The sequence below is a fragment of the Leucoraja erinacea genome, chromosome 10 (assembly GCF_028641065.1).
Source record: "Leucoraja erinacea ecotype New England chromosome 10, Leri_hhj_1, whole genome shotgun sequence".
In the NCBI taxonomy this organism is placed as follows: domain Eukaryota; kingdom Metazoa; phylum Chordata; class Chondrichthyes; order Rajiformes; family Rajidae; genus Leucoraja; species Leucoraja erinaceus.
Window position 1 is genome coordinate 45,627,880 of NC_073386.1, and position 26,887 is coordinate 45,654,766.

Consider the following 26,887-nt stretch of genomic DNA (forward strand, 5'->3'; position numbering starts at 1 on the left):
CAGCAGAGAGCCAAACTTTGAATTGAAATTCCAATGTCTTCACAAATATATTAGTATACATAGTACATATTCACCATATGACAGTGATTGAGCCATACAATTATGGGCTCATACAGCAGAGAACAAGCCCCCGTGGCCCAGCATCTCCTTGCGTTCTAGCAAGTACCTATCTAAACTAAATCTATTCTTTACCCATTGCTTTCTTTGCCTTGGAGGAACAAAACCCCATATTCCGCTTGGGTATGTTACAAACTAACGGTATGAACATTGCATTCTCCAATTTCACATAACAATATAACCATTCTCCTGTCTCTTTTCCACCCAGATGACCCTCACTTCTGCCACAATCATTGGGTTTCACCCCTGCTTTATATCACTGGCCTTTGTCCAAGCACCTAACTATCTGGTAACTCCCCTCCCCTCCGTGGAGGGCTATTACTTGTCTGACTTTGTCCTGCACCTCCTCTCTTCCAGCTTTCTTACTCCCTACTCTCCCCATCACAATTAATTTGAAGAAGGGTCCCATGCCACATGCAGTGCATTCAGAAAGTATTCAGACCCCTTCACTTTTTCCAAATCTTGTTACGTTACAGCCTTATTCTAAAATGGATTAAATTCTTTTTTTTTTTTTTAATCATCAATCTGCACACAATATCCCACAATGAAAAAGTAAAAACAGGTGTTTAGTAATTAAAAAGAAATAACTGAAATATCACATTTACATAAGTATTCAGACCCTTTACTCAGTACTTTGTTGAGGCACCTTTGGCAGCGATTACAGCCTCAAGTCTTCTTGGGTATTATGCTACAAGCTTGTTACACCTGTATTTGGGTAATTTCTCCCATTCTTCTCTGCAGATCCTCTCAAGCTCTGTCAGGTTGGATGGGGAGCGTCGATGCACAGCTATTTTCAGGTCCCTCCAAAGATGTTCAATTGTGCTCAAGGACATTCACAGACTTGTCACGAAGCCACTCCTGCGTTGTCTTTGCTGTGTGCTTAGGGTTCTTGTCCTGTTGGAAGGTGAACTTCTACCCCAGTCCGAGGTCCTGAACGCTCTGGAGCAGATTTTCATCAAGGATCTCTCTGTACTTTGCTCCGTTCATCTTTCCCTCGATCCTGAATAGTCTCCCAGTTCCTGCCGCTGAAAAACATCCGCACAGCATGATGCTGCCACCACCATGCTTCACCGTAGGTATGATATTGGCCAGGTGATGAGCGGTGCCTGGTTTCCTCCAGACGTGATGATTGGCATTCAGGCCAAAGAGCTCAATCTTTGTTTCATAAGAGCAGAGAATCTTGTTTCTCATGGTCTGAGTGTCCTTTCGGTGCCTTTTGGCAAACTCCAAGCGGGCTGTCATGTGCCTTTTACTGAGTAGTGGCTTCCATCTGGCCACTCTACCATAAAGTCCTGATTGGTGGAGTGCTGCAGAAATAGCTGCCCTTCTGGAAGATTCCCCCATCTCCACAGAGGAACTCTGGAGCTCTATCAGAGTGAACATCGGGTTCTTGATCACCTCCCTGCCCAAGGCCCTTCTCCCCCGATTGCTCAGTTTGGCCAGGCTCCTGGTGGTTCCAAAGTTCTTCAAATTTAAGAATGATGGAGGCTCCTTGGGACCTGCAATGCTGTAGAAATTCTTATGTTCCCTTCCCCAGACCTGTGACTCGACACAATCCTGTCTCGGAGGTCTACGGGTAATTTTGAGTGTCATAGGAAAGGGTCTGAATACTTATGTAAATGTGATATTTCAGTTATTTATTTTTAATTACTTTAACACCTGTTTTTGTTTTGTCATTCTGGGGTATTGCGTGTAGATTGATGATTAAAAAAAAATTGAATCCATTTTAAAATAAGGCTGCAATGTAACAAAATGTGGTAAAAAGTGAAGGGGTCTGAATGCTTTCTGAATGCACTGTATCCTTGTACTCCTGAGATACTGCTTGACCCGCTGAGCTACTCCAGCACTCTGTGTCTTCTTTTGCTGATTTGTGGACTGGGAATGGTTTATGAGATAAAGAATATACTTTAGCAAAATCTGAAGAATTTCTTGATTTGAGATTGGATTTTAGCTGCATAGTTCCTCTTGTTTTTCACAGCTATATGTAAAACAAAAGTGAAGGCTTTCTCATGCCCAGGATTTATCATGTAGTCTATTATTGCTCCTGCACTACATTACAATACTATCCAGTTGAAGTTGACAGGTAATGAACACAAACACATTCATTGCAAAGTGTTTTGATTTACACATATGTATTTAATTGTTCATCCCTTTACACCCATTTTGTGAGTCTCCTTCATGGCCGCGAGGAGTTCCTGAAACCTGTTTCGACTAATGCAATCAACCTGGCGTGCACAATCAAGTAAGATCAAATAGAACAAGTTGTCCTACAACTTTAGGCTGTGCATACCATACGCAAGAAGCCCACTTGCCCAAGAACCTGCTGTAATTTTTTATATATATTTAATAGGAGCAGGAATAGGATTCCATCAAATCTGCCTCACCATTCAAAATGATCATGGCTGGTCTGCCACAGATCTCATCTCCTTTTCTGTGCCTGTTCCTCATCTCCCCCAATTCCCCTATAATTCAAAATGTATTTACTATTTCTTTAAATACCTACAATGATCTTACCTCAACAATCCTTCAGAATAGCGAATTCTAGATATTCACCAACCTCAAGAGAAAAAGTTCCTATCACATTAGTTTCAAATGTCTGAGCAAAAAAAACAACTTCCTGAAGTCAATAACCAGCTCCTTCATTTTTCTGACATTGATGGAGAGGTTTGTGGCTTGACACAATGTTAGAAGCTCTAACTCTTTTCTGTACTCCGCCTTATTGCTCGAGATCCAACCCACCACTGTGGTGTCAATATAAACCTGTAATGGAGTTAGAACACATTTTGGCTGCACTGTCATGTGTGTGCAAGCAATATAATTGAATCATTGCGTATAGTAAACATTTGAGAAGGTACCCATGTGGGCGATTGGTGTTGAGAATTATCATGGAGGATGCTTTGTAGCCAACTCTTACATTACGGTCTATGGGTTAGAAACTCAAGGCTCCAGTTGCAGATGAGAGGTATGAGTCCTCAATCCAGGAGTTTGGAGATGAGTTTAGTTTGGAATTATTGTGTTGAAGGTGGAGCTGTAGTCAATACATTTTAGTCTGACTTATATGCCCTGTTATCCAGATAGTCCAAGAGTAAGTGTAGGGCCATGGAGATGGCATCTGCTGTGGACCTTTTGCAGTGATACTCATAGCCTCTATACAATTTTAATAATACTTCCCCATTTCTAAACTGTAACTCTCCTGCAAAAATGCCCAATAAATTATTTGCCTTCTTAACCACTTAACCACTTGCTGTACCAACATGGAATTTTTAAAATCTGTCATTCACAAGAACAACTCGATCCCTCTCTGCTTTCCTCATCTGCAAACAAGCAATGCAATGATGTGAGCTCTGTCAGAAGATCTGAAAGAAATTTCACGTAATACTTCACCATGTATAGGAGTAATCTTAGCTCTGCTATATTCTTATGTTTAGGCATACTAGTAATGCCATCTATTTCTTTCCTTCTCTGCTGGAATGCCATTAACATTGACCTTCAAGCCAAGGTGCATCGATTCTCAATGTAACAATACGGTTTGCTTTGCTTCAACTTCACCGTCAGCTTGCATAACGCACTGAATGCTGCCTCTGTGATCAGCAGATTTTTCTCTTCTGCACTCGTCAGTACCAACATATTACCATAGTAACAAAAGCAATGATCTACTGCTTGCAAAATTCCATCCATACTGGCCTGGAAAGCCTTGGCAGATTTGACACATAATATGTAGTGAATATAACAAATCTATAACTGGTGCCCTTTTTGCATGTTGATAGCGAAATACTATTGACTATTTTCATAATATTTAATCGTTCATACAAATGGGAGGTCTCATTTTGTGAATACCTTTGATCCTATTAACCCTCTGCACAATCTGCAAACTGGGTAGAGAATGTCATTCATCATCTATAACTTGACTTTGTAAGAGCCTTAGACTCACCAATTGCCCTGCACAAACAGCATTGGAAGGCATAGTCACCTTGCTTGATTTTTTACAAGCATGCAGTTTTCTAAATCAATGTGAAGTACTGGAAAAAAGCTTCTAATGGCACGTGCAGATCACAGGAAAAACCTTAGTTCCACGACTATGGCAAAGCTGCCTTTTATGGATCACCCCACTTTGCAAACTGTACCGGCAGTAGGAAGGGAACCCCATAGCCATGGACACAATGTACGAGTTGTACAGGTCAAGGGCCAGATTCTGGATAAATCCCTTTGACCTAATCGTAAACATCTGTTTGAATTGTATCTTTCAATGACTCTAGAATGTTCCCATTTCATCCCTTCCGCCATTATTCTTCTAAAAGTTAATGTCTTGTTAAGGTTACAATTGTATTTACTCCCACCATCTGAATTCTGCACGGTACCTTTGTATCTCCTCAATGTATTTTCTAAAACATGTGCCATGCATGAGGACACTGTTGGTTTCAAAGGTTAAGGACAGTGTGTGGTACAGAGAGCCTTTAGTTTAGTATAGTTTAGAGATACAACGCGGAAACAGGTCCTACGGCCCTCGGAGTCCGCACCGACCAGCGATCCCGCACATTAACACTATCCTACACACACCAGGGACAATTTACACATATACCAAGCCAATTAACCTACAAACCTGTACGTCTTTGAATTGTGGGAGGAAACCGAAGATCTCAGAGAAATCCCAAGCAGGTCACGGGGAGAACGTACAAACTCCATACAGACACATCTGTAGCAAGGATCAAACCCGGGTCGCTGGCGTTGTGAGCGCTGTATGGCAGCAACTCCGCCACTGCGCCACCGGGCCTATTTCGTTAAAGACTGCAAGAGATGGAAAATGTGTTTTAAAGACAATACAATAGATGGTCCCATCTGCTTGCATCTATGTACTTTGCTTCACCCCTTATCTTTTACTCTCTGATCATTAGTAATGGTTGGAAACAATGGGAAAGACTCAGTCATGCAGCATTTAATGTCTCTTATCTTTGCTCTCTACAGTGCTATTTAAATACTGCTTGATCAGATTCAGGTGTGTTTATTGCCATATACACCAGGGTTCAATCAAATAAAAGTTCATAAGTTAAGCTGTACAATAAATACAACAATAAACGCAATGTCTAAAACAGCAGAAATGGTGCAAAGATCTCAGTGCAATCAGAGGTAGTGCAAAAAGAATGCCAAAATGCACTATGAAATAACCAAATTAGGTAGATTTAAGAGTAGGAATATGTGACAACATATGAAAAGCAACTGTGAAACAGGTGATTGAATCAGCAGTCTGAAAGCTGCAAGGAAGAAGCAAGTCTGGATGTCTGTGCATTCAAAGTCCTGTACCTTCTCATAGAAGATAGTGGGGGGGGAAAGGGAATAGCCAGGATGGCAGGTATCCTTGACGATACTTCTCACCTTCCGAATGTAATTCTCCTTGAAGAATATACATATATACTTTTTCAGGCACATTAGCAAATAAGAATGTAATTGTTCCTGTAAGTATCTGGTATATATGACAAATAAACATTCTTGAACAATTAAATAATAAATGTGTGTATATTCTTTCTACCAAGGATATATGTGGTCATAGGCAATGTAGTGACTCCTGATCTGTACTGAGTTAACAAATCCGAGTTGTTCCTAAATTTGGACCATTGGATAATACTGAGGGAGGAATTCACTAATATATCTGCTCCGAGTCCCATCAAGTGATTTGCGGTAAAATATATATCTTGAAAGGATGAGTGAAAATAGGATGCATTTAAATTAGGGATGATCTGAAATAATTGTCAGTGAATAAATTATTTTTGAAATAGATTCAGTGTTATAGAGTTGTCAGTGAATGATTCAGTGTTATAGAGTTGGAGGTTACGAGTTCAAATCCTAACAAAGTTAATTGCAAATGACTCCGAAAAATATGAACACTGCTTTAAACGCTCCCTAGCTCAATAAATGATCTTGAAACAAAGGAACATACCACACAATATACCTAGTTAATAATGTCTTCACCCTCTTCGACATGCCCTAGAGAACTAAGAATGTGTTTTTAAGAGTGTATTATCCAAGATGCATGTACCAGGTTTAAATGTCTGGCAATACAGCTCTTAATTCTCCCTTGGCCTCTGTAAAACTGCAGTGTGCCTTTGAGTCAGCATGCACAGGAAGCAATTAGATAAAGTGCTCACATTGCTTCTGGCAAGGAAAGTCAAAATATAATAAAAGGTTTAAAATGCAATTTAACATAATTCATTATTATAATATTGCAAATGAATGCTAGTTCATTTCAGACAATTGAATCTTCTCTAGTAAATTAGATTAAGAGTTCTATTGGAAGCACTCAAAAATAAAATAACTAAATGTTTAATTTTCAGTGCAGATTTGCATAGGTGCTCATTGAAATAAACATAGTTCCTCAGAGATAGAATATATTTTTGAAATTTTAGCAGTTCTGAGGTAATTTTGCAATCTGCTTACCACCAGTGCAAGTCGTAAAATCAGTCTCGAATTGCCATTGGCAACCATTAAACCGAATGAACCATTAAATGTAGACTCTGCTTTCCTGAGTTTCCAGTTTGCTATTGTCCCCAGGCAAGACTTCCTATGGGTTTAAAAAAAAAAATCCTGCAAAATGGAACCGGCCCAAATGAGGAGCAGAGCACAAGTTATCTGTTCTAACCGAATAATAAGTTTTAACCTTTAGAACTAAAATGAAATTCCCACTCTGCACTCATAATCATAATAGTACTTTATTAGCCAAGCATGTTTTGCAACATACGAGGAATTTGATTTGCCATACAGTCATACCATAAAGAGCAACAAGACACTCAAATACATTTTTACCATAAACATCCACCACAGCGACTCCACCACATTCCTCACTGTGATGGAAGGCAAAATGATATTTGTACTTGCCAACCAAGTTTAAAAAGTCTCTTTTAAAGCAATTTAAATGAAACTAAATAACAATTCAACGCACTGAATGAATGGCCTTTGTTTTCTCTCTCGTTGATTAATATCGGCAGTCAGGACTGAGAAAAGATGAAGGAAGGATCTTTTACTGGCAAGAACAGAAAGCTTCAAGCTTTAGTACTGGCTCCATCACTGCAAAACCTTTAAGAGAACGTTGTAATAGGTTTGGCAGATCCTCATTTCAAGGGTTCAAATACCTGGAAGGCAGAACTGACAGGCAGCTGATGGTTTACTTAGAGATAAGTGAGCTCATTGAGGTACATAAAATCTTAAATCGCACATTTAGATACACTGAATAAGGAATGTTATTTGCCAACCACTCATTACGATGGTACATAAATGTTATAGTAAGAATTCATTTTAACGCACTAATTAAAACATAAATTACTCCAAGGTTGATAAATGATCCAGGAGACGAGGACAAAGGGATTAAGATTCCAGTGAGACAGATGACACACTAGGATAGGATCAAAGGAATACATAACATTTTCACCCAATTATTCTAACTGGCTGGCCTCTCCTTTCTACTCTCCATAAACTTAAAGTCATATAAAAGTTTGAAGCCTGTGTCCTAACACACAAATCGCCTGATTTACTGTCAAGCTTGCTAATCCACATAGGGCCCTACATAAGCAATTTCTTGATCTTACATTTCTTATCCTTGCTTTCCAATCCCCTCATTGTTATACCCCTCCCAATCCCAGCTCCATAATTCTCCGAGATTCCAAAATGCCTCCAATTCTAAACTTTTAATCACCTCCAAATTTAATTGTTTCACTTCTGATGGTCATATTTTCAACTGCCAAAGCCCTAAACTCTGGAATAACCTTCCTATTTGTATCAGACTCTCTACCTCTTTCTGTCTATAATAATAACCCTGTAAAGCACATGCAACAGATTGCAATAGTAGAAGACCTAAATGGATGCACATTTTCAGTATGTGTTCAAAACTCAGATACAAAGACAGCATATTGAAAAATTCAGTCCAACCTTCTTTACCTTTTTAATCAATGACAGATTAAATATTTGTCATGATTATGGCTTATTTACAGCTCAATTAAAAAAATAGCTACAACTGAGACATCATGAAATTGAGAAACATAATGTAAAATGAACAACGTTCACATATAAATAAAAGGGTTCATGAGTTTTTCACAATTGCAGTAACAGATCAAAGTAACAGAACTCAGAATTGGTCATAATTATTGCCCACAGAAAACAGACCAAGGTATGATTTAAACATTTACATTATCCTCATACTACATTTTTGCAATTCTTATTTAATAGCTTTGCCTTTTCTTTGAGGGCGTTTTGTTTTGCAAGTTACATAATGTTGGGTGGCAATGTTTAATGCTCTAAATTATTATTTGGTTGGGCAATATCGCACCAATGTGGAACTTTGCTAACTGCTTTAGAAAACCTCAATTGCTTTGAAAATTATCTAATTGGAACCTGCCTTAATTTGTTTGTTTAGCAATGACATACTGACCCATGTGCTGTTTGCACAAAATGTCCTTGCATCACACAGCTGTGCAAAACCTGCTGAAGATAGTGCTGAGGGCAAGGTTTTCACCCACGCTAGGCTACACATTACATATTGATGCTGACTAACAATCCTTCATTTCCACTCAAAGTCTATTGTTTGCCCAAGGTTAATTTAGAAAGTCATTCATAACATTCTCATTCTAACGTTGGAGATGGGCTACTTCAATGAGGTGATTGATTTAGCCTGTCCTACTACAGCAAAGATCGTCACCGCTAAAGCTTAATATTTATTCTGCTACTTCAGTGAACCTAAATGCACATGCCTGCCTAGCTAAACGGAGGTAAAACAGAAAGCAATTATATCATCAACTGCGATATACTATGACTTGTCTTGCAGCATTTCTTTCTTTGCTCACAGCAACAACATTCCCATTAGTTTATTTTAGATTAGATTACAGCTTGGAAATAGGCCATTTAGCCCACCGCATCTACACCAACCATCGATCACCCATTCACATGAGTTCTATGTATCTCACTTTCTCATCCACTCCCTATACACTCGGGACAGTTTATAGAGAACATTTAACCTACAAACCCACATGCTTTTGGAAAGTGGAAGGAAACCTGAGCACCTGAAGGAAAACCCACGCGGTCATAGGGAGAACGTGCAAACTCATATAGGCAGCGCTCGAGATCAAGATCGAACCCAGTGCTCTGGTACTGGGAGGCAGCAGCTCTACTTGCTTGAATGGATCTCTACCAAATTCCATGTTTTAAGGATCACGACCCGAACGTCACTCATCCATGTTCACCATAGATGATGTCTGACCCAGAGTTACTCTAGCACTTTGAGTCTTTTATTTGAAAAAATTCAACTTTAAACTTTGTTTATAAAGTGAGTGGGGGCGAGGCCAGGATTAGTCATTATTCTTTACATTTTCTTGTTGGCTATTATACAGCATACGGGATACCTGTAATCTTTTGACAAGTCTGAACACATTAAGATTTCATGGCTAAAAAGTAAGACATCAAAACCCCTCCCTGGAAGGGACTGTGATCCAGAACAATATCACAGCAGGGAATATGCATCCTGAATGTTCTTTACTCATCCATCTGGGCCACTTAAAAATTAACAAAGGAAATAATTGAATGGTAAACACAATTCATGATTCATTCACAAAGAAAATTGGTGAAGTGATTTTGCAGTCTCATCCCTCTTGATTGTTGCCATATATTCGCAACTGTGCATATTGTCTAACTGGTACACATTGCCATGTTAGGCCAATCACTTGCAGCCACTCTCTCTCAGGGGGCTTAACCCTTGGTAAAAGCCTTGATCTAAGGTTTCCATCAGGAATATTAAAATCAATCATAAAAAAAACCCCTTATTGTTGAACTCACTATACAGATATACAGTGCCCTCCATAATGTTTGAGACAAAGACCCATTATTTATTTATTTGCCTCTGTACTCCACAATTTGAGATTTGTAATAGAAGAAAAACACTTGTAGTTAAGGTGCATATTGTCAGATTTTAATAAAGGTCATTTTTATACATTTTGGTTTCACCATGTAGAAATTACAGCAGTGTTTATGCATAGTTCCATTTCAGGGCACCATACTGTTTGGGACACAGCAATGTAATGTAAATGAAAGTGGTCATGTTTAGTATTGTGATGCATATCCTTTGCATGCAATGACTGCTTGAAGTTTGTGATTCATGAACATCACTAGTTGCTGGGTGTCTTCTCTGGTGATGCTCTGCCAGGCCTGTATTGCAGCCATCTTTAGCTTATGCTTGTTTTGGGGGCTAGTCCCCTTCAGTTTTCTCTTCAGCATATAAAAGGCATGTTCAATTGGGTTCAAATTGGGTGACTGACTGGGCCACTCAAGAATTGACCATTTTTTAGCTTTGCAAAACTCCTTTGTTGCTTTAACAATATGTTTGGGATCATTGTCTTGCTGTAGAATGAACCGCCGGCCAATGAGTTTTGAGGCATTTATTTGAACTTGAGCAGATAGGATGTGTCTAAACACTTCAGAATTCATTATGCTACTACCATCAGCAGTTGTATCATCAATGAAGATCAGTAAGCCAGTACCTTCAGCAGCCATACATGCCCAGGTCATAACACCCCCACCACTGTGTTTCACAGATGTGTTTCACAGTATGTGTTTCACAGTATGCTTTGGATCTTGGCAGTTCCTTCTCTCCTCCATACTTTGCTCTTGCCATCACTCTGATATAAGTTAATCTTCGTCTCATCTGTCCACAAGACATTTTTCCAAAACTGTGGTTGCACTTTTAAGTACTTCTTAAAACCCAACAACCCTATTTATGCGACTAACCAGTGGTTTGCATCTTGCAGTGTAGCCTCTGTATTTCTGTTCATGAAGTCTTCTGCGAACAATGGTCATTGACAAATCCACACCCGGCTCCTGAAGAGTGTTTCTGATCTGTCGGTGTTTGGGTTTTTTTCTTTATTACAGAGAGAATTCTTCTGTCATCAGCTGTGAAGGTCTTCCTTGGCCTTACAGTCCCTTTGTGATTAGTAAGCTCACCAGTGCTCTCTTTCTTCTTAATGATGTTCCAAACAGTTGATTTTGATAAGCCTAAGGTTTGGCAGATGTCTATAACAATTTTATTCTTGTTTTTCAGTCTCACATTGGCTTCTTTAACTTTAATTGGCACAACTTTGGTCCTCATGTTGATAAACAGCAATAAAAGTTTCCAAAGGTGATGGAAAGACTGGAGGAAAAACTAGGTGCTGAGAGCTCTCTTAGACCTGTATTAAGGAGGCAATTAAACACATCTGAGTAATTACAAATGCCTGTGAAGCCACATTTCCCAAACATTGTGGTGCCCTGAAATGGGGGTGACTATGTGTAAGCACAGTTGTAATTTCGACATGGTGAAACCAAAATGTATTAAAAAAACCTTTAATAACACATGTGATTTTTTTTTTTTAAATCACACATCTCAAATTGTGGAGTACAGAGGCAAATAAATAAAAGAAGGGTCTTTGTTCCAAACATTATGGAGGGCACTTTACTTAAAAATAACCCTCTAATCAAAATGACTGTAAACTGAGGTACATAGGTAAACATTCTTCAGGTTACTGCCACGTGGAATCTACATGAGACATTTTGCAAGTAGGAATTGTTTCCTTTATGTGCATCCTTCTACAAAGCTCTGCCAGTAACATGCTATTTAAGTGCTGTCTGGAAAATGATGTCATTGAGGATACAAGAAAGGCCTGTGGGGATTTGAGGGTCAGAAAAAGCAGTATCACTTTCTCCTGACTTGGTAATTCTATACTCACATCAATGTCAGTTTTATACCCCTTTTTATCTGATGACTAAAATGCTGGAGTTAGTAATAAATATCAATAATCCTCTTATATTCTTCAGACACTCCTGCTCATTAAATGTTACACTGATGTTAGAATCTTTTCACTTTCATCCTGTTTATTGAGGATCTTCTTGCCTTTTTTTTCTGCTTGTGTACTTGCATAATGTACGAATATATTCTAAGCAAAATACAGGATGAAACAGTAGAGTAATATATATAAAACATAAACATTGCGGGTGTGAGAAATGTAATAAAAGATATGGAAAAAGATACATTGGAAAATACTCAGGTCAGGCTATATCCATGGAATGAACAAATACACTGTTTCAGTCGTGACGACTTTACAAACATGAGAATCAATGCTTAAAATATTTATCAAATAGACTTTCCATTGATACTGCATAACCTGCTAAGAGATAACAGAAAGTATCAGACTTTTGTAACATATGTCCGACGGTAATGCATATTATTATTCTAGTATTTGCTTTTCAAAAATATTCTTTTTAAATGCAGCATATTTTAACATTCCTGAATTTTCTACAGGTAACAAAACAAAAATAACATATGAATTGGTGGAAATCATCAGTTTGTCTGCGATAAGACTTCTGAAGTTCAAATCCCTCCAAAATGGAGGGGAATAAGGCTTTTATCAGTCAATAATCAAACCTTCGGTCAAACTACCCTGGTGATAAGCAAAGTCTGATGATAGAATAACAAAAAGAGATTTCAAGTCAATGATTTTTACTGAATCGAAGTTATCTATCTTATGAATAATAATGAATTAATTAATGATACTTTATTGTCACCTATACCTGGAATACCTAGGTATAGTGAAATGCTTTGTTTTGCAGACAACCTAGGCAGTACACAAATGTCGTAACGTTTTGGCTCCAACAAAGTTAAAAAATACCTAAAATGCAGTCTACTGCCTGCCGCCGCACGTGGCAGCTGCTCTCCCTCCCCCTCCCCCTCTCCTGCCAGTTCCCCCTTCATTCTCGGCAGCCCTCCACTGGCCCCCCTTTAATTCTCATCCTCCCCATTGCTCTTGCTGGTCCACTTCATTGCTCTCTGCTGTGTGGTTCCCATCAACACCAGTGGATCGGGACTGATTCAGAGTCGGCGATGGGCGAGCCGGGTCTATCGGGCGAGTCCTCCATCATTGGTCGAGCGCTCAGTCATCGGACCACGGCGATGAGCCGGGATTACTTGCCGGGAATGTCCCACACGCTGCTTGCTGAGTGTATGTGAAGGGTTTTGAGATATTTTTGAGGTGCAACATAGTGTTCACTAACTGTATTACCAACGAGAGGCAATTTCTTCAACTGCACCAGTAAATAAAAAAAAGTAACTCAAATCAAAAAAGTTACTCAAATTTTCTTGAGATATCATCAGTATCAGAACATAAGATTGCTTTGTGCATTTTGGTTCAAGAGAACGGGCGTTGGAGTCAATTCCACAGAACATCCTAGTAATTAGAATGAGAGTCAGTTACATTGAGTCCGATGGAGATTTACCTTTCACAATTGGAATGAAAATGTAACCACATGTGGACTGCCATGATGATATAGTTTTGATATGGCATGTGCTAAAATACCAAGGCTAGTCTGTGAGTGAGGAGGGAGGGAGGGTGGGGGAGGTTTAGTTTAGAGATACGGCGTGGAAACAGGCCCTTCAGCCCATCAAGTTCACGCTGACCAACGATCACCAGTGCATTAATTCAATGTTATCCCAGTTTAGCATCCAATACAGCAGGGAAAATTTACAGGTCAATAAACCTAAAAACCTGCACGCCTTTGGAAGGTGGGAGGAAACCGGAGTAACTGGAGAAAACCCACATGGTCACAGGGAGAACATACCAACATCACGGGTAGTCAGGATTAAATCAGAATTGCTGGCAATGTAAGACTGCGGCCCATGTATTCCAGTGGGACGACAGATGGCGCAATGGGCTAAGTGTTCAGCTGGCAACCGGAAGGTAGCCGGTTCGAATCCCGCTTGGAGTGCATACTGTCGTTGTGTCCTTGGGGCAAGGCACTTCACCCACCTTTGCCTGTGTGTAAATGTAATGTAATTATGTGAAGCACTTTGGGGTCAATGCAAGTTGACTAAAAATGTGCTATATAAATAAGATTATAATAATAATACCATATTACACACAGTCTAACTACTACAAAAAGACAAGATACAGAAAATCAATGGGGGATGACAAAGTTAAAATCCTTATAAACGCTCCCTATTTATCAATGGTATAGAAAATCCCTCCTTGAAGGCATCAACTCAGAAAGGCTTAGCTGTGGAGATCATAGGGATGGTTTTTCACCGGTATTGTTAACTTGATTTAAGCAGGTAAGAGCACAAGCACTAATCCCTATGTCCTATGTTAGGGAATGGTTTAAAATCATACAGAATTTAAAAGTATGTTTCAATGAACTGGAAAGCATATTGAACAATAACAGGATTGCTCAAAATCAATGTTGCCCACAGCTGAATTGTCTGACAATACTCACTTGGCTAATGGGATATATGAAATCTTATCTTGGTAATAGTACCTCCAGGAAGGAAGGAAGTCCAGAAGCTGCTTAATTGGCCACCATTTTTGAATTATTTATCTCCCTGGGCACATTTTCTCTTATACCGCTTAGTACCTACCATAAATGAATGAATCTTCAGCCGATTTGTTGATTTCTCAGATTGCGTCAAAAAATAATTATGATGCTTTTCCTTCATCTTTCAATTGTGACCAAGGAGAAAGGAAATCCTCTAATCATAAAAAATATATATTTTCTTTCCTTGGAAGGATGCAATTCCAACTCTTTTCCATGTTTAATGCATTATCTGTAAATATGGGAATGTTTGTGATGATATGCAACTGATTACTATGCATATTTTGATTGCTGTCTCATGAAATGTTAAAATTGTAAAATACTGCTTTCACTTGCGAGATCAATTTTTAAATCAAAATAATTTGTTGTGACAACTCATCCCTCTTATTTATGGATTACAGATTAAAGATTATTAAAAAGAGAATGTACATATATTACAGGTAGATAAAAATGCTGGCGAAACTCAGCGGGTGAGGCAGCATCTATGGAGCGAAGGAATAGATGACGTTTCGGGTCGAGACCCTTCTTCAGACTGATGTGGGGGTGGTGAGGGCGGGAAGAAGAAAGGAAGAGGTGGAGACAGTGGGCTGCAGGAGAGCTGGGAAGAGGAGGGTGAAAGAGGGAGAAAGCAAGGACTACCTGAAATTGGAGAAGTCAATGTTCATACCACTGGGGTGTAAACTACCCAAGCAAAATACGAGGTGCTGCTCCTCCAATTTATGGTGAGACTCACTCTGGCCACGGAGCAGGCCCAGAAAGGTCAGATTCGGAATGGGAGGGGGAGTTGAAGTGCTGAGCCACCGGGAGATCAGGCTGGTTGTTGCGAACTGAGCGAAGGTGTTGGGCGAAGCGATCGCCAAGTCTACGCTTGGTCTCACCGATATAGAGCAGCTGACACCTAGAGCAGCGGATGCAATAGATGAGGTTGGAGGAGATGCAGGTGAACCTCTGCCACACATGAAAAGGCTGCTTAAGTCCTTGGATGGAGTCGAGGGGGGAGGTAAAGTGACAACTGTAGCATTTCCTGCGGTTGCAAGGGAATGTACCAGGGGAGGGGGTGGTGTAGGTGGGAAGCGATGAATTGACCAGGGAGTTACGGAGTGAGCAGTCTCTGCGGAAAACCGAAAAGGGAGGAGATGGGAAGATGTGGCCAGTGGTGGGATCCCGTTGCAGGTGGCAAAAATGTTGGAGGATTATCTGTTGTATCTGGCGACTAATAGGGTGGAAGGTGAGGACAAGGGAGACTCTGCCCTTGGGGGGGGGGGGGGGGGGGGGGGGGGGGGGGGGGGGTGAGAGCAGGGTTACAGGGTATAGAGAGACCCTGGTGGGAGCCTCACCTATAGTCGAAGAGGGGAACCCCCGTTCCCTAAAGAATGAGGACGTCTCCGATGCCCTGGTTTGGAACACCTCATCCTGGGTGCAGGTGCGGTGTAGATGGAGGAATTGGGAGTAGGGGATGGAGTCCTTACAGGAAGCGGGGTGGGAAGAAGTGTAGTCCAGATAGCCATGGGGGTCAGTGGGTTTGTAGTAGATGTCGGTCATTAGTCTGTTACCTGCGATGGAGATAGTGAGGTCTAGAAACAGTAGGGAGATGACGGAAATGGTTCAGGTAGAGTGACTGGACAAAAATGTTGAAGATGACAGAATGGAGGCCTAGAAAATGGAGGTCATGGAGGAGACGAAGAAACATGCGAGGGTGGGGGAGTCTTTGACTTAGGTAGGGGAGGGATTTAAAAATGGGGTGTGGGGGGGGGGGGGGGGGATAGGATGGAGTTGAGGTATGTGGAAATAAGTACCGTGGGACAAGAACAAGCAGAAACAATGGGTCTGCCAGGAGAGTCAGGTATGCGGATTTTGGAGAGAAGGTAAAATCGGGCTGTGCAGGGCTGGGGAACCATGAGGTTGGAGGCTTGGGAGGGCAGGGAGCCGGAAGTGATGAAGCCAATGATAGTGTTTGAGATAATGGCCTGGTGCTCGTCTGTGGGGTCATGGTCCAAGGATAAGTAGGAGGAGGTGTCTGAGAGTTGGTGCCTGGCCTCAGACTTGTAGGGATCAGCGCGCAAGACCATCACGGCACCTCCCTTGTCGGCAGGTTTGATCACCAAATCTGTTGTTGCAGAGTGAGTGAGGGCTGTACGTTCAGGGGGGGGAAGAGGCTAGAGTGAGAAAGGGGAGTGGAGAAGTTGAGGCGGTTGATGTCCCACTAGCAGTTTAAAATAAAAAGATCTACAGCAGGTAGATGGCCATGAGGGGGAGTCCAAGAGGAGGGAGTCCATTTGGAGACGGGACACGCGGTCATTACTAGGGGGTGAGGACTCCTTCCCTTGGATGTGGAGGCGACGGAAGAAGAGCTCCACATCGTGGCTGACACGGAACTCATTGAGGCGGGGACGGAGAGGAACAAAGGCGAGGCCTCAGCTGAGGACAGACTGTTCTGTATCAGAGAGGAGGTGAGGGGGGATGGTGAACACACGGCAAGGATGGGATTTGGGGCTGGAGGAAGGCAGGTGAGTGGATGGAGGTCAAGGCGATGTCTGGTAGGGGGGTGGTGGCTGGTCAGGGAGGAGGGAGGTATGAGGACTGTAGTGTGGGTGGGAAGGAGCTGGGGTCACATGGTTTGAGGGGGAAGGGGAAGACCCAGTGGAACGACCACTGAGGTTCCCTGTGTTGGGGGGGAGCACTAGAACCCAGCACAGTCAGACCTCATGGTGTAAGACTGCAGCGTGGAGACTTCAGGCCTGGTGCTTAGCCCAGGACTTAGGTAAGGCGATGGCTGCGGCCTGCTGGCGGGCGGTGGAGTGGCGAGGGTCGGTAGAGTCAATGGTGGAGGCCCGCGGGGAGTGGAGTCCGGGTCAACGGGCGAAACGTAGGAAGTCCTGGTCAGTGGATGGCCGGTGAGACGACGAGGATCGGCAGTCCCGGTGAGACGGCACAGATCAGCGTTGTCGGTGAGGCGGCGCAGGTCGGTACTGCCGGTGAGGCAGCGAGGTTCAACCCAAAATGTCACCTATTCCTTCGCTCCATAGATGCTGCCTCACCCGCTGAGTTTCTCCAGCATTTTTATCTACTTTGGATTTGTCCAGCATCTGCAGTTCCTTCTTAAACATTTTGTACATATATTACTCAACACTTTACATCTTATATGCCAAATGTGCTGACATATATTTTTAATAGAATTTATTTTCAGATCTGAGTCACAGAAACAGGCCCTTTAGCCCAACTTGCCCATGCCGACAAGATGCCGACTGACTAGTCCCACCTGCCTTCATTTGCCTATTATCCCTCTAAACATTTCCTATCCATTTACCTGTCGAAATGTCAATGAAACCTTGTATAGTCCCTGCTACAAATACCTCCTCTGGCAGCTCGTCCATATACCCATCACACTCTGTGTGGAAAATGTTGCCCCTCAGGTTCCAATTAAATCCAAAAGATCACCTTAATTACTATTAAAGATCAAAGCAGATTTAGCAATGTCATCCCAACTACTCTAATTATTGCAAATTATGTAAGTAATTGTGTAACAATGTAAATTGACATGTTTAATGTCAAGCCTTACAATAATACTCCCTCCATCATTTTTATTAATAAAGTACACAAGATAATGCCTATTTAGAAATTTATGACACAAAGTGCTGGGGTAATTCAGCAAGTCAGGCAGCATCTCTGGAGAATGTGGATCGGTGACACTCCAGATCAGGACCCTTCTTCAGACTGATTGTGTTGTGGGGGTGGATTGGCGGATTGATACAGGTGAGAGGCTGATGGGCAAATCGTTGGACAAAGGCCAGTTACAAAAGGTGGGAGATAAGGATAGAAGGGCGACTGAACCCAGAGGAAGGAATGCGGGTGGAAGGGAAGGGGCAGGGGGGATATTTGTACATCCAGGTGGGGCACAAGGAAGAGGGGAGGGGGAAAAGAGCAGAAGAGGAAGGGGTTGTTTGTCGGTTAGGTACGTAAATAGTTAATTGATAATAAGTTTCATACTGTTAGATTGTAAGCTACTTAAATGGAATAGGAGCTGCTGTTCCTCCAGTTTGCATGTGGCTTCACTCAGGCAACAGAGTCCCAGGGCAGAAAGGTCAGTATGAGAATGGGAAGGGGAATTATAATGGTTAACAACCAGGAGATCTAGCTGGCCTTGGAGGACAGAATTCAAGTGCTTGGCGAAACGGTTGTGGAGTCTACCATTGGTGTTGCTGATGTAAGGGAGATCGCAATGGGAACATCAAATGCAGCAGATGACGTTAGAGGAGGTGCACGTGAGCCCGTCTCACCTGGAAGGCCTTCTGGGCTCCCTGCATGTATGTGAGGGAGGAGGCACGGGGGCAGGTGTTACATCTCCAGCTATTGCAGAGGAGAGTGTCTGGAGAAGGGGTGGTGTGTGGGAAACGATGAGTGGACCAAGGAATTATGTGGGTAGTGGCCTCTGTGGAAGGTGTTAAGGGGTGGGGCCAGGAAGATGTGACTCATGGTGGGATCATGTTCAAGGTGGCGGAAATGTCAAAGAATCTACTATAAGTCTACTACAAACATACCTTCGCCCACAGTTGTCTGGACTATAACTCCTGCCACCCTGTCTCTTTCAAAGACACTATCCCCAACACACAATTTCTCCATCTGCTTCGCATGTTCTCCCAAGATAAGTTTTTCCATTCTAGGATATTCAAGATGTCGTCTATCATTAGTAAATTTGTTCCCTGCTGTCATAGGTGGATCACTCACCTGCATCTCCTCTGTTTAGTTTAGTTTGGAGATACAGCACAGAAACAGGCCCTTCGGCCCACCGAGTCCGCACCAACCAGCGATTCCCGCACGTTAACACTATCCTACACACACTAGGGATAATTTACACTTACACCAAGCCAATTTGCCTACATTACTGTATGTCTTTAGAATGTGGGAGGAAATTGAAGATCTCAGAGAAAACCCACGCGGTCACGGGGAGAACGTGCAAACTTAGTACAGACAGCACCAGTAGTCGGGATCGAACCCAGATCTCTAGTATTGCAAGCGTTGTAAGGCAGCAACTCTACCGCAACGCCACCGTACTTCCCTCAGTGTCCCATAGTACTGCTCATCCTCACCCTCTTCCCCGATGCAATAAGGATAGTGTTCCCCTGGTCCTCACCTTCACTCCACCAGCCTCTGCATCCAGCACATCATCCTCCAACATTTTCATCACCTCCAACACATACCCACCAAATAAATATTTGATGTTATACAAAATCTTCTATTATGTTACCAACAAGGAGAAACTCTGTGAGCATCCAGGCTCAAAACAACGCAGTAAGGGACAGCATCAGTTTAAGTAGAAAGGCATACACAAATGCAAAGAAAATTGGAAATCTTCCAGGCACAATTAAATGTATATACTTAATCAACAAAATATATTAAATAAGTATAAGAGGTGCATAAAGAGAACATCAAAATAAAACTTGCTAGCAATATTCATTATTTTTGAAATACATTCTTAAATAGTACATGAGAACACGGGTCCATCAGAGATGGATGCACTTAAAATAGTTAATGCAGATTATATGCAAATAAAATACTTTGGAAATGAACAAAATAACATTGGTAAAAGGGAAACTGAATAAAAATTAAAACCAATACCCCTCAGAATAAAGTTCACCCCAATCCCCGACACTCTCTGATTGATTGTACTGATTGATAGTACTACAGAACTGTACTGGGCTGTCAGGTTGTAAACATATAACAATGACTTAAATCAAGCAAAACAGAACTGCATTTCCTAATTTGCAGACAGCACCATGTCATAATCATAATAGTACTTTATTAGCCAAGTATGTTTTGCAACATACGAGGAATTTGTCAGGAATAAGTTCAATGGTTAGAGACCAAAAGATATAGAGAGATGCAGAAAGGTTAAGTAAATGAATGAAACCATGCCAGATGGAGGTCAATCTCTTAAAAATGTGGGGCAATCCATTTTTGATCTGGGGAAGATAAAAATCTGATAAAGGTCAATTAAAACATTTTCTTCATGGGGAAAGATTAAAAACTGGAGAAACCATGTGATGTATGCATCCCAGTACATAAATCACTTGGGTATAGATATAAAAATCCAAGTCTAATAAAAAAATAAGCATTCAAACATGAAAGCTCTCCATTAAAAAATGATGTTTCATTTAAAATAACAGTTGATGTGAAGTCTTTGATCTGAAACGTTAACTTTGCTTGGCTCTCCTGACCCACTTATTGCCATTATTCACTGTTTTTACTCAAGAAACATGGTTTTGAAGAGACTACAATGATGATTCTTCCCCTAAGTGACAGCTGACCATAGTGTGCTAAATTATAAGATTGAATAAACGTACCCGGAACTCCCACATATTCAGAATTATAAACAGTTTTTTGATAGAGACAAGACGTTTGGATTCATAATAGATAAGGTTGCAAGGATAAATGCAGTGGGTGGATACAAGAAAATACTTTCCAAAGCTACTAAGAAACTGAATTTCAAAGGCATGGAGTTGAACAAAAATATTTTTAAAACTGGTTCGGGGAAAGATGTAGAGAGTAGGAATGACTGGCAGATTCTCACAATGTGTACCTCTGAGTAGCTCAGATCTCCAGGGCTGTGTTGTGCGAGTGGTTCTATTCACACAGCCTATTAGTCATTTGGGGAAAAAAAGCTAGAATGAGTTATGTCAAATATGCAGCTGAAACTCAAATGGCAAAAAACTGTGAAAGATAGAGAGTTAGATGAATAAAGGACAGATTTTAAACTGCAGAAATAATTATTTAAAAAAATATCCCTAGCATCATGTTTTCAGAAAGCTAGCTTTGTTATATAAAGAATACTTCTGCATTTTATCTTTATTTCTTGCTTTGTTGCCAAATTATTGATTTCTATGAGCAACTGTACACTGAGTAGGGATTTAGTTTCATATGACATTAAAAGCAGCATGGAAATTACTAACAAATTCTGTTCATGTGGATTAGAAACGTCATTGCGTACTGATTGTGTTGAATATCCCATTTTTTCAAAAAAACCTCTGAGTCATTCTATTAATTTCAATAGAAATGAAAACTGATTGGTGTCTATAACAGATACACAATATAAAATGCTAGATTTATGCTGTATTAGGAAATTAAGGGGGTGGAAGATTGCAACCTTCACGTGGTCCGCCCTGTTTTGACTAATGCAATCAACCCGGCGTGCCATACGCAAGAAGATGATGAAGCAAATTAAAAATTAACCTCATAATTGTTCCTTGGCTGGAACTTCCAACCAGGAAATATTCAAAAAAAAACTTGTGGAAATGCATTCAAAAAGTTTTTTTTAAACTTTGAAATGAATATGATACAAATAGGTTCTTTCTAAAGACTATTTAAGGGTGAAGTATGTGGAATATTATTTCAAATTCTTCTTGAATCATTAAGCCATTTTCGGATTGAGTTACTTTATGGCTCCGTTATATCAAAAAAACAAAGAAAGCATAAAGTATCCTAAACATATTCAAGTTAAATCAGCGTGTCTTTGTAATGAGAACAAAATATGTTTTATGTATTGCATCCGTATTTCTGCAACTGTTACATTCAGTGTCCTCGTTATATTTTATGTAGATAACTAGGAGAGAATTAGTATTAACTAAGGACAAAATCAATGGTAATGTCAGTCGCTTAAGTGATTAATCAGAGGAAGAAATTCAGCAAAATAGCCTAACTTATGGATGAAATATTATCATTGCACTCATAGCAAAATGCTTCTGCAAGTAACAAGTTTGTTTGTCTTCCATTATAATTAGATTCATAAAATGAAGATAAATTATGTGGGACAATGGTCTTAACTACTGCAGGGATATTTTAAAGCACAAGCCAAATCGAATCAATCCAGCAAATTGCACTCAGCTGAACCAACCAATCCACATCAAATACAAAATCAACACCAGAGCAAACATGTTTGTCACTGGTCTAAAGTATCCAGTAGAGTCAAAGGTTGAGAAGAACAGCTGTTATATTACAACTAATGTTGCATTAGTGTTAAAATCCAGATTACTATTCCCATGGTGTCAAAATTATGGCCATTTCCTGACATCTTCTTGCCTTTCCTCCTTTAGCCATGGGTTATACTCATCTCCCTTCCTCTTTTCAACCTTGGGAGTGTGACATAGAACCTTGGCTATAACATAGAAATAGTTTTTTCATCTAGGTTTCTGGGTAAATTGTACACACAAACATCCAAGCAATATATTATGGTATATTATGTAACACCTTTCTGTATTTATAGTCTTGATTTCTTCTATAAAATTACATCTGGAAATTAAAACCGACACTTGTTCTGCCCTGTGCTTTGGTCCTTGAGAATGTATGAACTGAGTAAACTAAAGGAAAAAAATCTCTGCAGGAAGTGCTCCTCCAGATTTTCTTCCTGGTATAAAACACCATTCCAACCTTTCAGGGAGGTGTCACTTTTCCTTCATGAGGTTTGATTATTACTCTCCAAAGGGCAGTTATACTAAATACTACTTATTGAAGTAGCGTACCAACTATTTCAAATGTTCAACTTTGAAATGACCTTTAATACATTCCATTATAAATTAATCAATTATGATTCCCTCCAGCGCTTCCATGAAATTCTGAGGAACGAAGGCATATGTAGCCTTAGGTGTACAAACTGACAGAGTTGCATGGGGAAATTGTACCGTACATGTACTTATTGTGGGGGGGGGGGTTTGAATGCCCGGAGGCTTTTGGACACAGGGTAATCAAAAGCAAGACTATTACGAGACAAGCTTCCGCATGCAACCTCCCAGAAAGAGAGAAGGGGGTAAATTCTACCACAGGAATGAACAGCCAGGGACTGCAGCAAAGCCCTTGGATCGCTGCCGAAATTACAATCTGGAAACTGGATCCACACGAAACATGGTCATCATTCCATTGACTATCAATCGCCGGAGGCTGGATGGAGGCAACGTTCAAACCGACTTCTCCGCTCTTGCGTTGTTTTTTTTTTTAAAGAAACGTGCTTACCTTTCCACGTTGCGTTTCCAAGTTTCATCCTCTTTCCAAGCCCAATCCATTCCCCGGGCTGTCAGCGTGGAATATGTTCTTGCGGCATCCGGAGAACGGAGGTGTGTTAATCCATCTGGTACCTTTGGTGGAGGATGGGGTGGGGAATAGGCATGGCTGGGCGCTGGTGGAGGAGCTGGGGGCACGGGTTGTGTGTGTGTGAGAGTGTGTGCAGCTGTCATGAGCGAGGCGCGCACACGTGCGGCTGGGCGGGCGGGCGCGCGCTCCCCGGGCTTCGTTCTGTCCGCCCCATGGTCACAGCTGTCTGCGCGCCCCCGCAAGCTGCTGGCAGGTGGGCAGTGAAACACCCTCACTCTCCGCCTGCCTTAAAGATCAGCCCACCACTCACCAAAACTCAGGGATACCTGGCCATCAGTAACTAAGAGGCAACATAACAATCAGAATATATATGTTCCAGAATATAGTCCAGCTTTAGTCCAGTTTGCAAACAAGTTAATTTATTTACATAGTCCCTTGAAATATACCATAACTGTGAACATTTGAAATAGTTAGTATACTAGCTCAATAAGTAACACTTTTATTATTTTGTACAATTGCTCTTTAAGGAGTAATAATCAAGCCCCGTGAGGGAGAAGTGAGATCGCTGTGAAAGGTTGGAATGGTGTGTTACACCAGGAAGAAAATCTGGAGGGAGACGTTTGCTGCAGAGATGTGTTGAAAGGGAAGGGTCTCGACCCGAACCCTATCCTTGTTCTCCAGACAGTTCTCCGTCCTTGCGCTGCCTGTCCCACCGAGTAACTCCAGCACCTTGTGTGCTTTTCTGTAGCTACGAAATTCCTTTAGTCATGTCAGACAGTGTTTTATTGTGCCCATACGGCGTACCAACACCTCTAATGTTAAGAAATAGTTTTTTTCACAGTTTTAACGTGTTGATTTTATACATTTTTGTTATTTCTTAAATTAGAAGTTGATTGGTCACAAAATCATAACAAAGGAGAGGGGTATATTGATGAAAATATTGATACATTTAGATTACATTTTAATTGATACTAGACTAAGTGGGACCCGTTGGGTCCCAGCATCTCGCGGGAGGGCGGGTCCCCCAATGCAATATTCCAATATTGGTGGCCAGTGGGGGGGGGGGGGGGGGGAGGTCATTCTGGAGCACTAGTATGGATGATGTAGGCTGAAGGGACTGGTTTCCAGAGGGCTAGTATGGACATTGTGAGCCAAACGGATTCTTGGGCTGGCGGCTCAGTCACTCAAGCCTGTTGTGCTGACAGCTCACTCATTCACAGCTGGCAGTTCACTCACGGCTATTCCTTGAAATTCCATTTCAAGCAGGGTGCAAGGCCACCAAATTCAAGTGCAGTTTCATACCATTTCAAGCAGTGTGCAAGGCCACTAAAGACAGCGAGTCGTGACCTCTCCCTCCTCCATCTTGCAGAGACTGAGCCACGTCCACACTTCTGGGTTTTATAGTCCCTCCCCCCTCCCACCAGAAGGGGCGTGGCCTTCATGGCGTGATTGACTGGAGAGAGAATCTCAATTTTTTTAACACTAATAACTCTTTTATTTTTCATCGATGGGAAAAATCCTCGGCACCTGATGAGCGGAGGGGGACTTGGAGTAAGATGGCCAAAAATCACAGCCGTACCTGGTAGTGTTTTTTCTAAAATCAATATAAAGCACAAACAGGAAGTGGTCAAGATTAGACTTTTAATTATATAGAAGGCAAAGCAACTTTAATTAGGCAAGGCAACTTTAATTGGGCACGGCAACTTAAATTAGGCAAGGCAATTTTAATTAGGTAACAGCTTTAGCATTTCCAAACCAAAGGCAACACAGCTTTAGCATTTCCAAATCAAAGGCAACACAGCTTTAGCATTTCCAAACCACATTGAGGGCACTGACAGGTCAGTAAAGCCACTCACAGTTTAGTAGACATGTGTTCAGTGTTATTCACAGCTCAGACTGAGAGATGTGACCCTCTTGCTCCCCCATCTTGCAGAGACTAACTGAGGCACTCAACACATCCGGGTTTAATAGTCCCTCCAGAAGGGGTGTGGCCTTCAGGAGAGAGAATCTCAACATTTTTTAAACACTAATAACTCTTTTATTTTTCATCAATGGGAAAAATCCTCTCGTCCCGCGCAGCAGAGGGGGACTGAGTAAGATGGCCAATAATCACAGCTGCAAGTGGCAGCGTTTTTTCTAAAATCAATATTCAGAACAACAGGACATGGTCAAGATCAGACTTTTAGTAATATAGATTGTCTCCTTTTCACCTCTAGGCTTTGTCACATGCTCTACCTGCAACCAAATTATTTTTTTAAATCACTTGGATCCACCTAGCACTTGCCAGGCTTTGGCCTGCCTCCAACTTTCTTTTCCAGCTTTCTCCCCCCCCCCCCCCCCCCCCCCCCCCCCCCATTCCCATCAGTTTGAAGAAAGATCCCAATACAAAAGTCCATTCCCTTCACAGATGCGGCCTGACCCACTTAGTCCCTCCAGCCTTTTGTGTTTTGCTCAAGATTGCATCAGAGGATCCCGACCTCTACACTACATAACCCTCATAATAAAGACCAACATTCCATCATTACTGACCACTTGCTACAATGTGCAAGCCACGCTTTCGTGTTTCATGCCGTTAGACCCTCAGATTTACAACATTTTGCCATTTGTTGTTTCACTCTTTTCAAATGATAATTTGCTTTTCATTATTTTTTTCAGAATGGATACTCTCACATATTCCCGTAGTAAATTCCATCCATCCATTAAAATTCTGACATTTTGCCCACTTGCTTAACCTATCGATATCATTCTCACAAATTGTTAACTCACCTATAATTGTATCATCAGCAATTCTGACTAATCACACTCCGTTTTCTCATTCAAGTGATTAGTATGGACCGTATATTGTTGAAAATTCAGCATTGATCCCCATGTCATCACATTTATTCCTAATTGCCAATCCAAAAGTGACACCTTTATCATGACTCCTTGTTTTCCGTTAAGTTAGCCAAACCCCTGTCCATGTTAATATATTATCCTAAACCCATGTGCTCCTGTGTATTAATAAATGTATGTGAAACCCCATTGAATGCCAACTCATAATCCAAATAAACTACATCTATTTAGGTGAAGGATAAATAGATGTTGTTCATTTGGATTATATAAACTATCCAAGTTTATGTTGGATTATTATAATATAGACTTTATTCATAGCATAGAAACAGGTTCTTTAACCCACCTCTTCTACTAAGACCAAATACACTAATACTTATTATTAGATTATTTTCCTTATATTTCCATCCATTCTGACCATCACACCCCATACAAATTCTCTCACTTGCCTACAATATAAGCACTTATTAGAACTTTGTTTTCAAATGAACCCTCAACC

General features: G+C 41.2%; 1 protein-coding gene across 1 annotated transcript in view; it reads right to left on the reverse strand.

The window, feature by feature from the left end:
* pde4dip (phosphodiesterase 4D interacting protein) overlaps nucleotides 1-23,717 on the reverse strand; it is a 364,533-nt gene extending 340,816 nt beyond the window's left edge. Inside the window, 1 exon segment of the mRNA XM_055642108.1 lies at nucleotides 23,482-23,717. Within this exon segment, the coding sequence (XP_055498083.1) occupies nucleotides 23,482-23,702 (221 nt within the window). The 5' untranslated portion in view covers nucleotides 23,703-23,717.
* Between the last annotated feature and the right edge of the window lie 3,170 nt (nucleotides 23,718-26,887).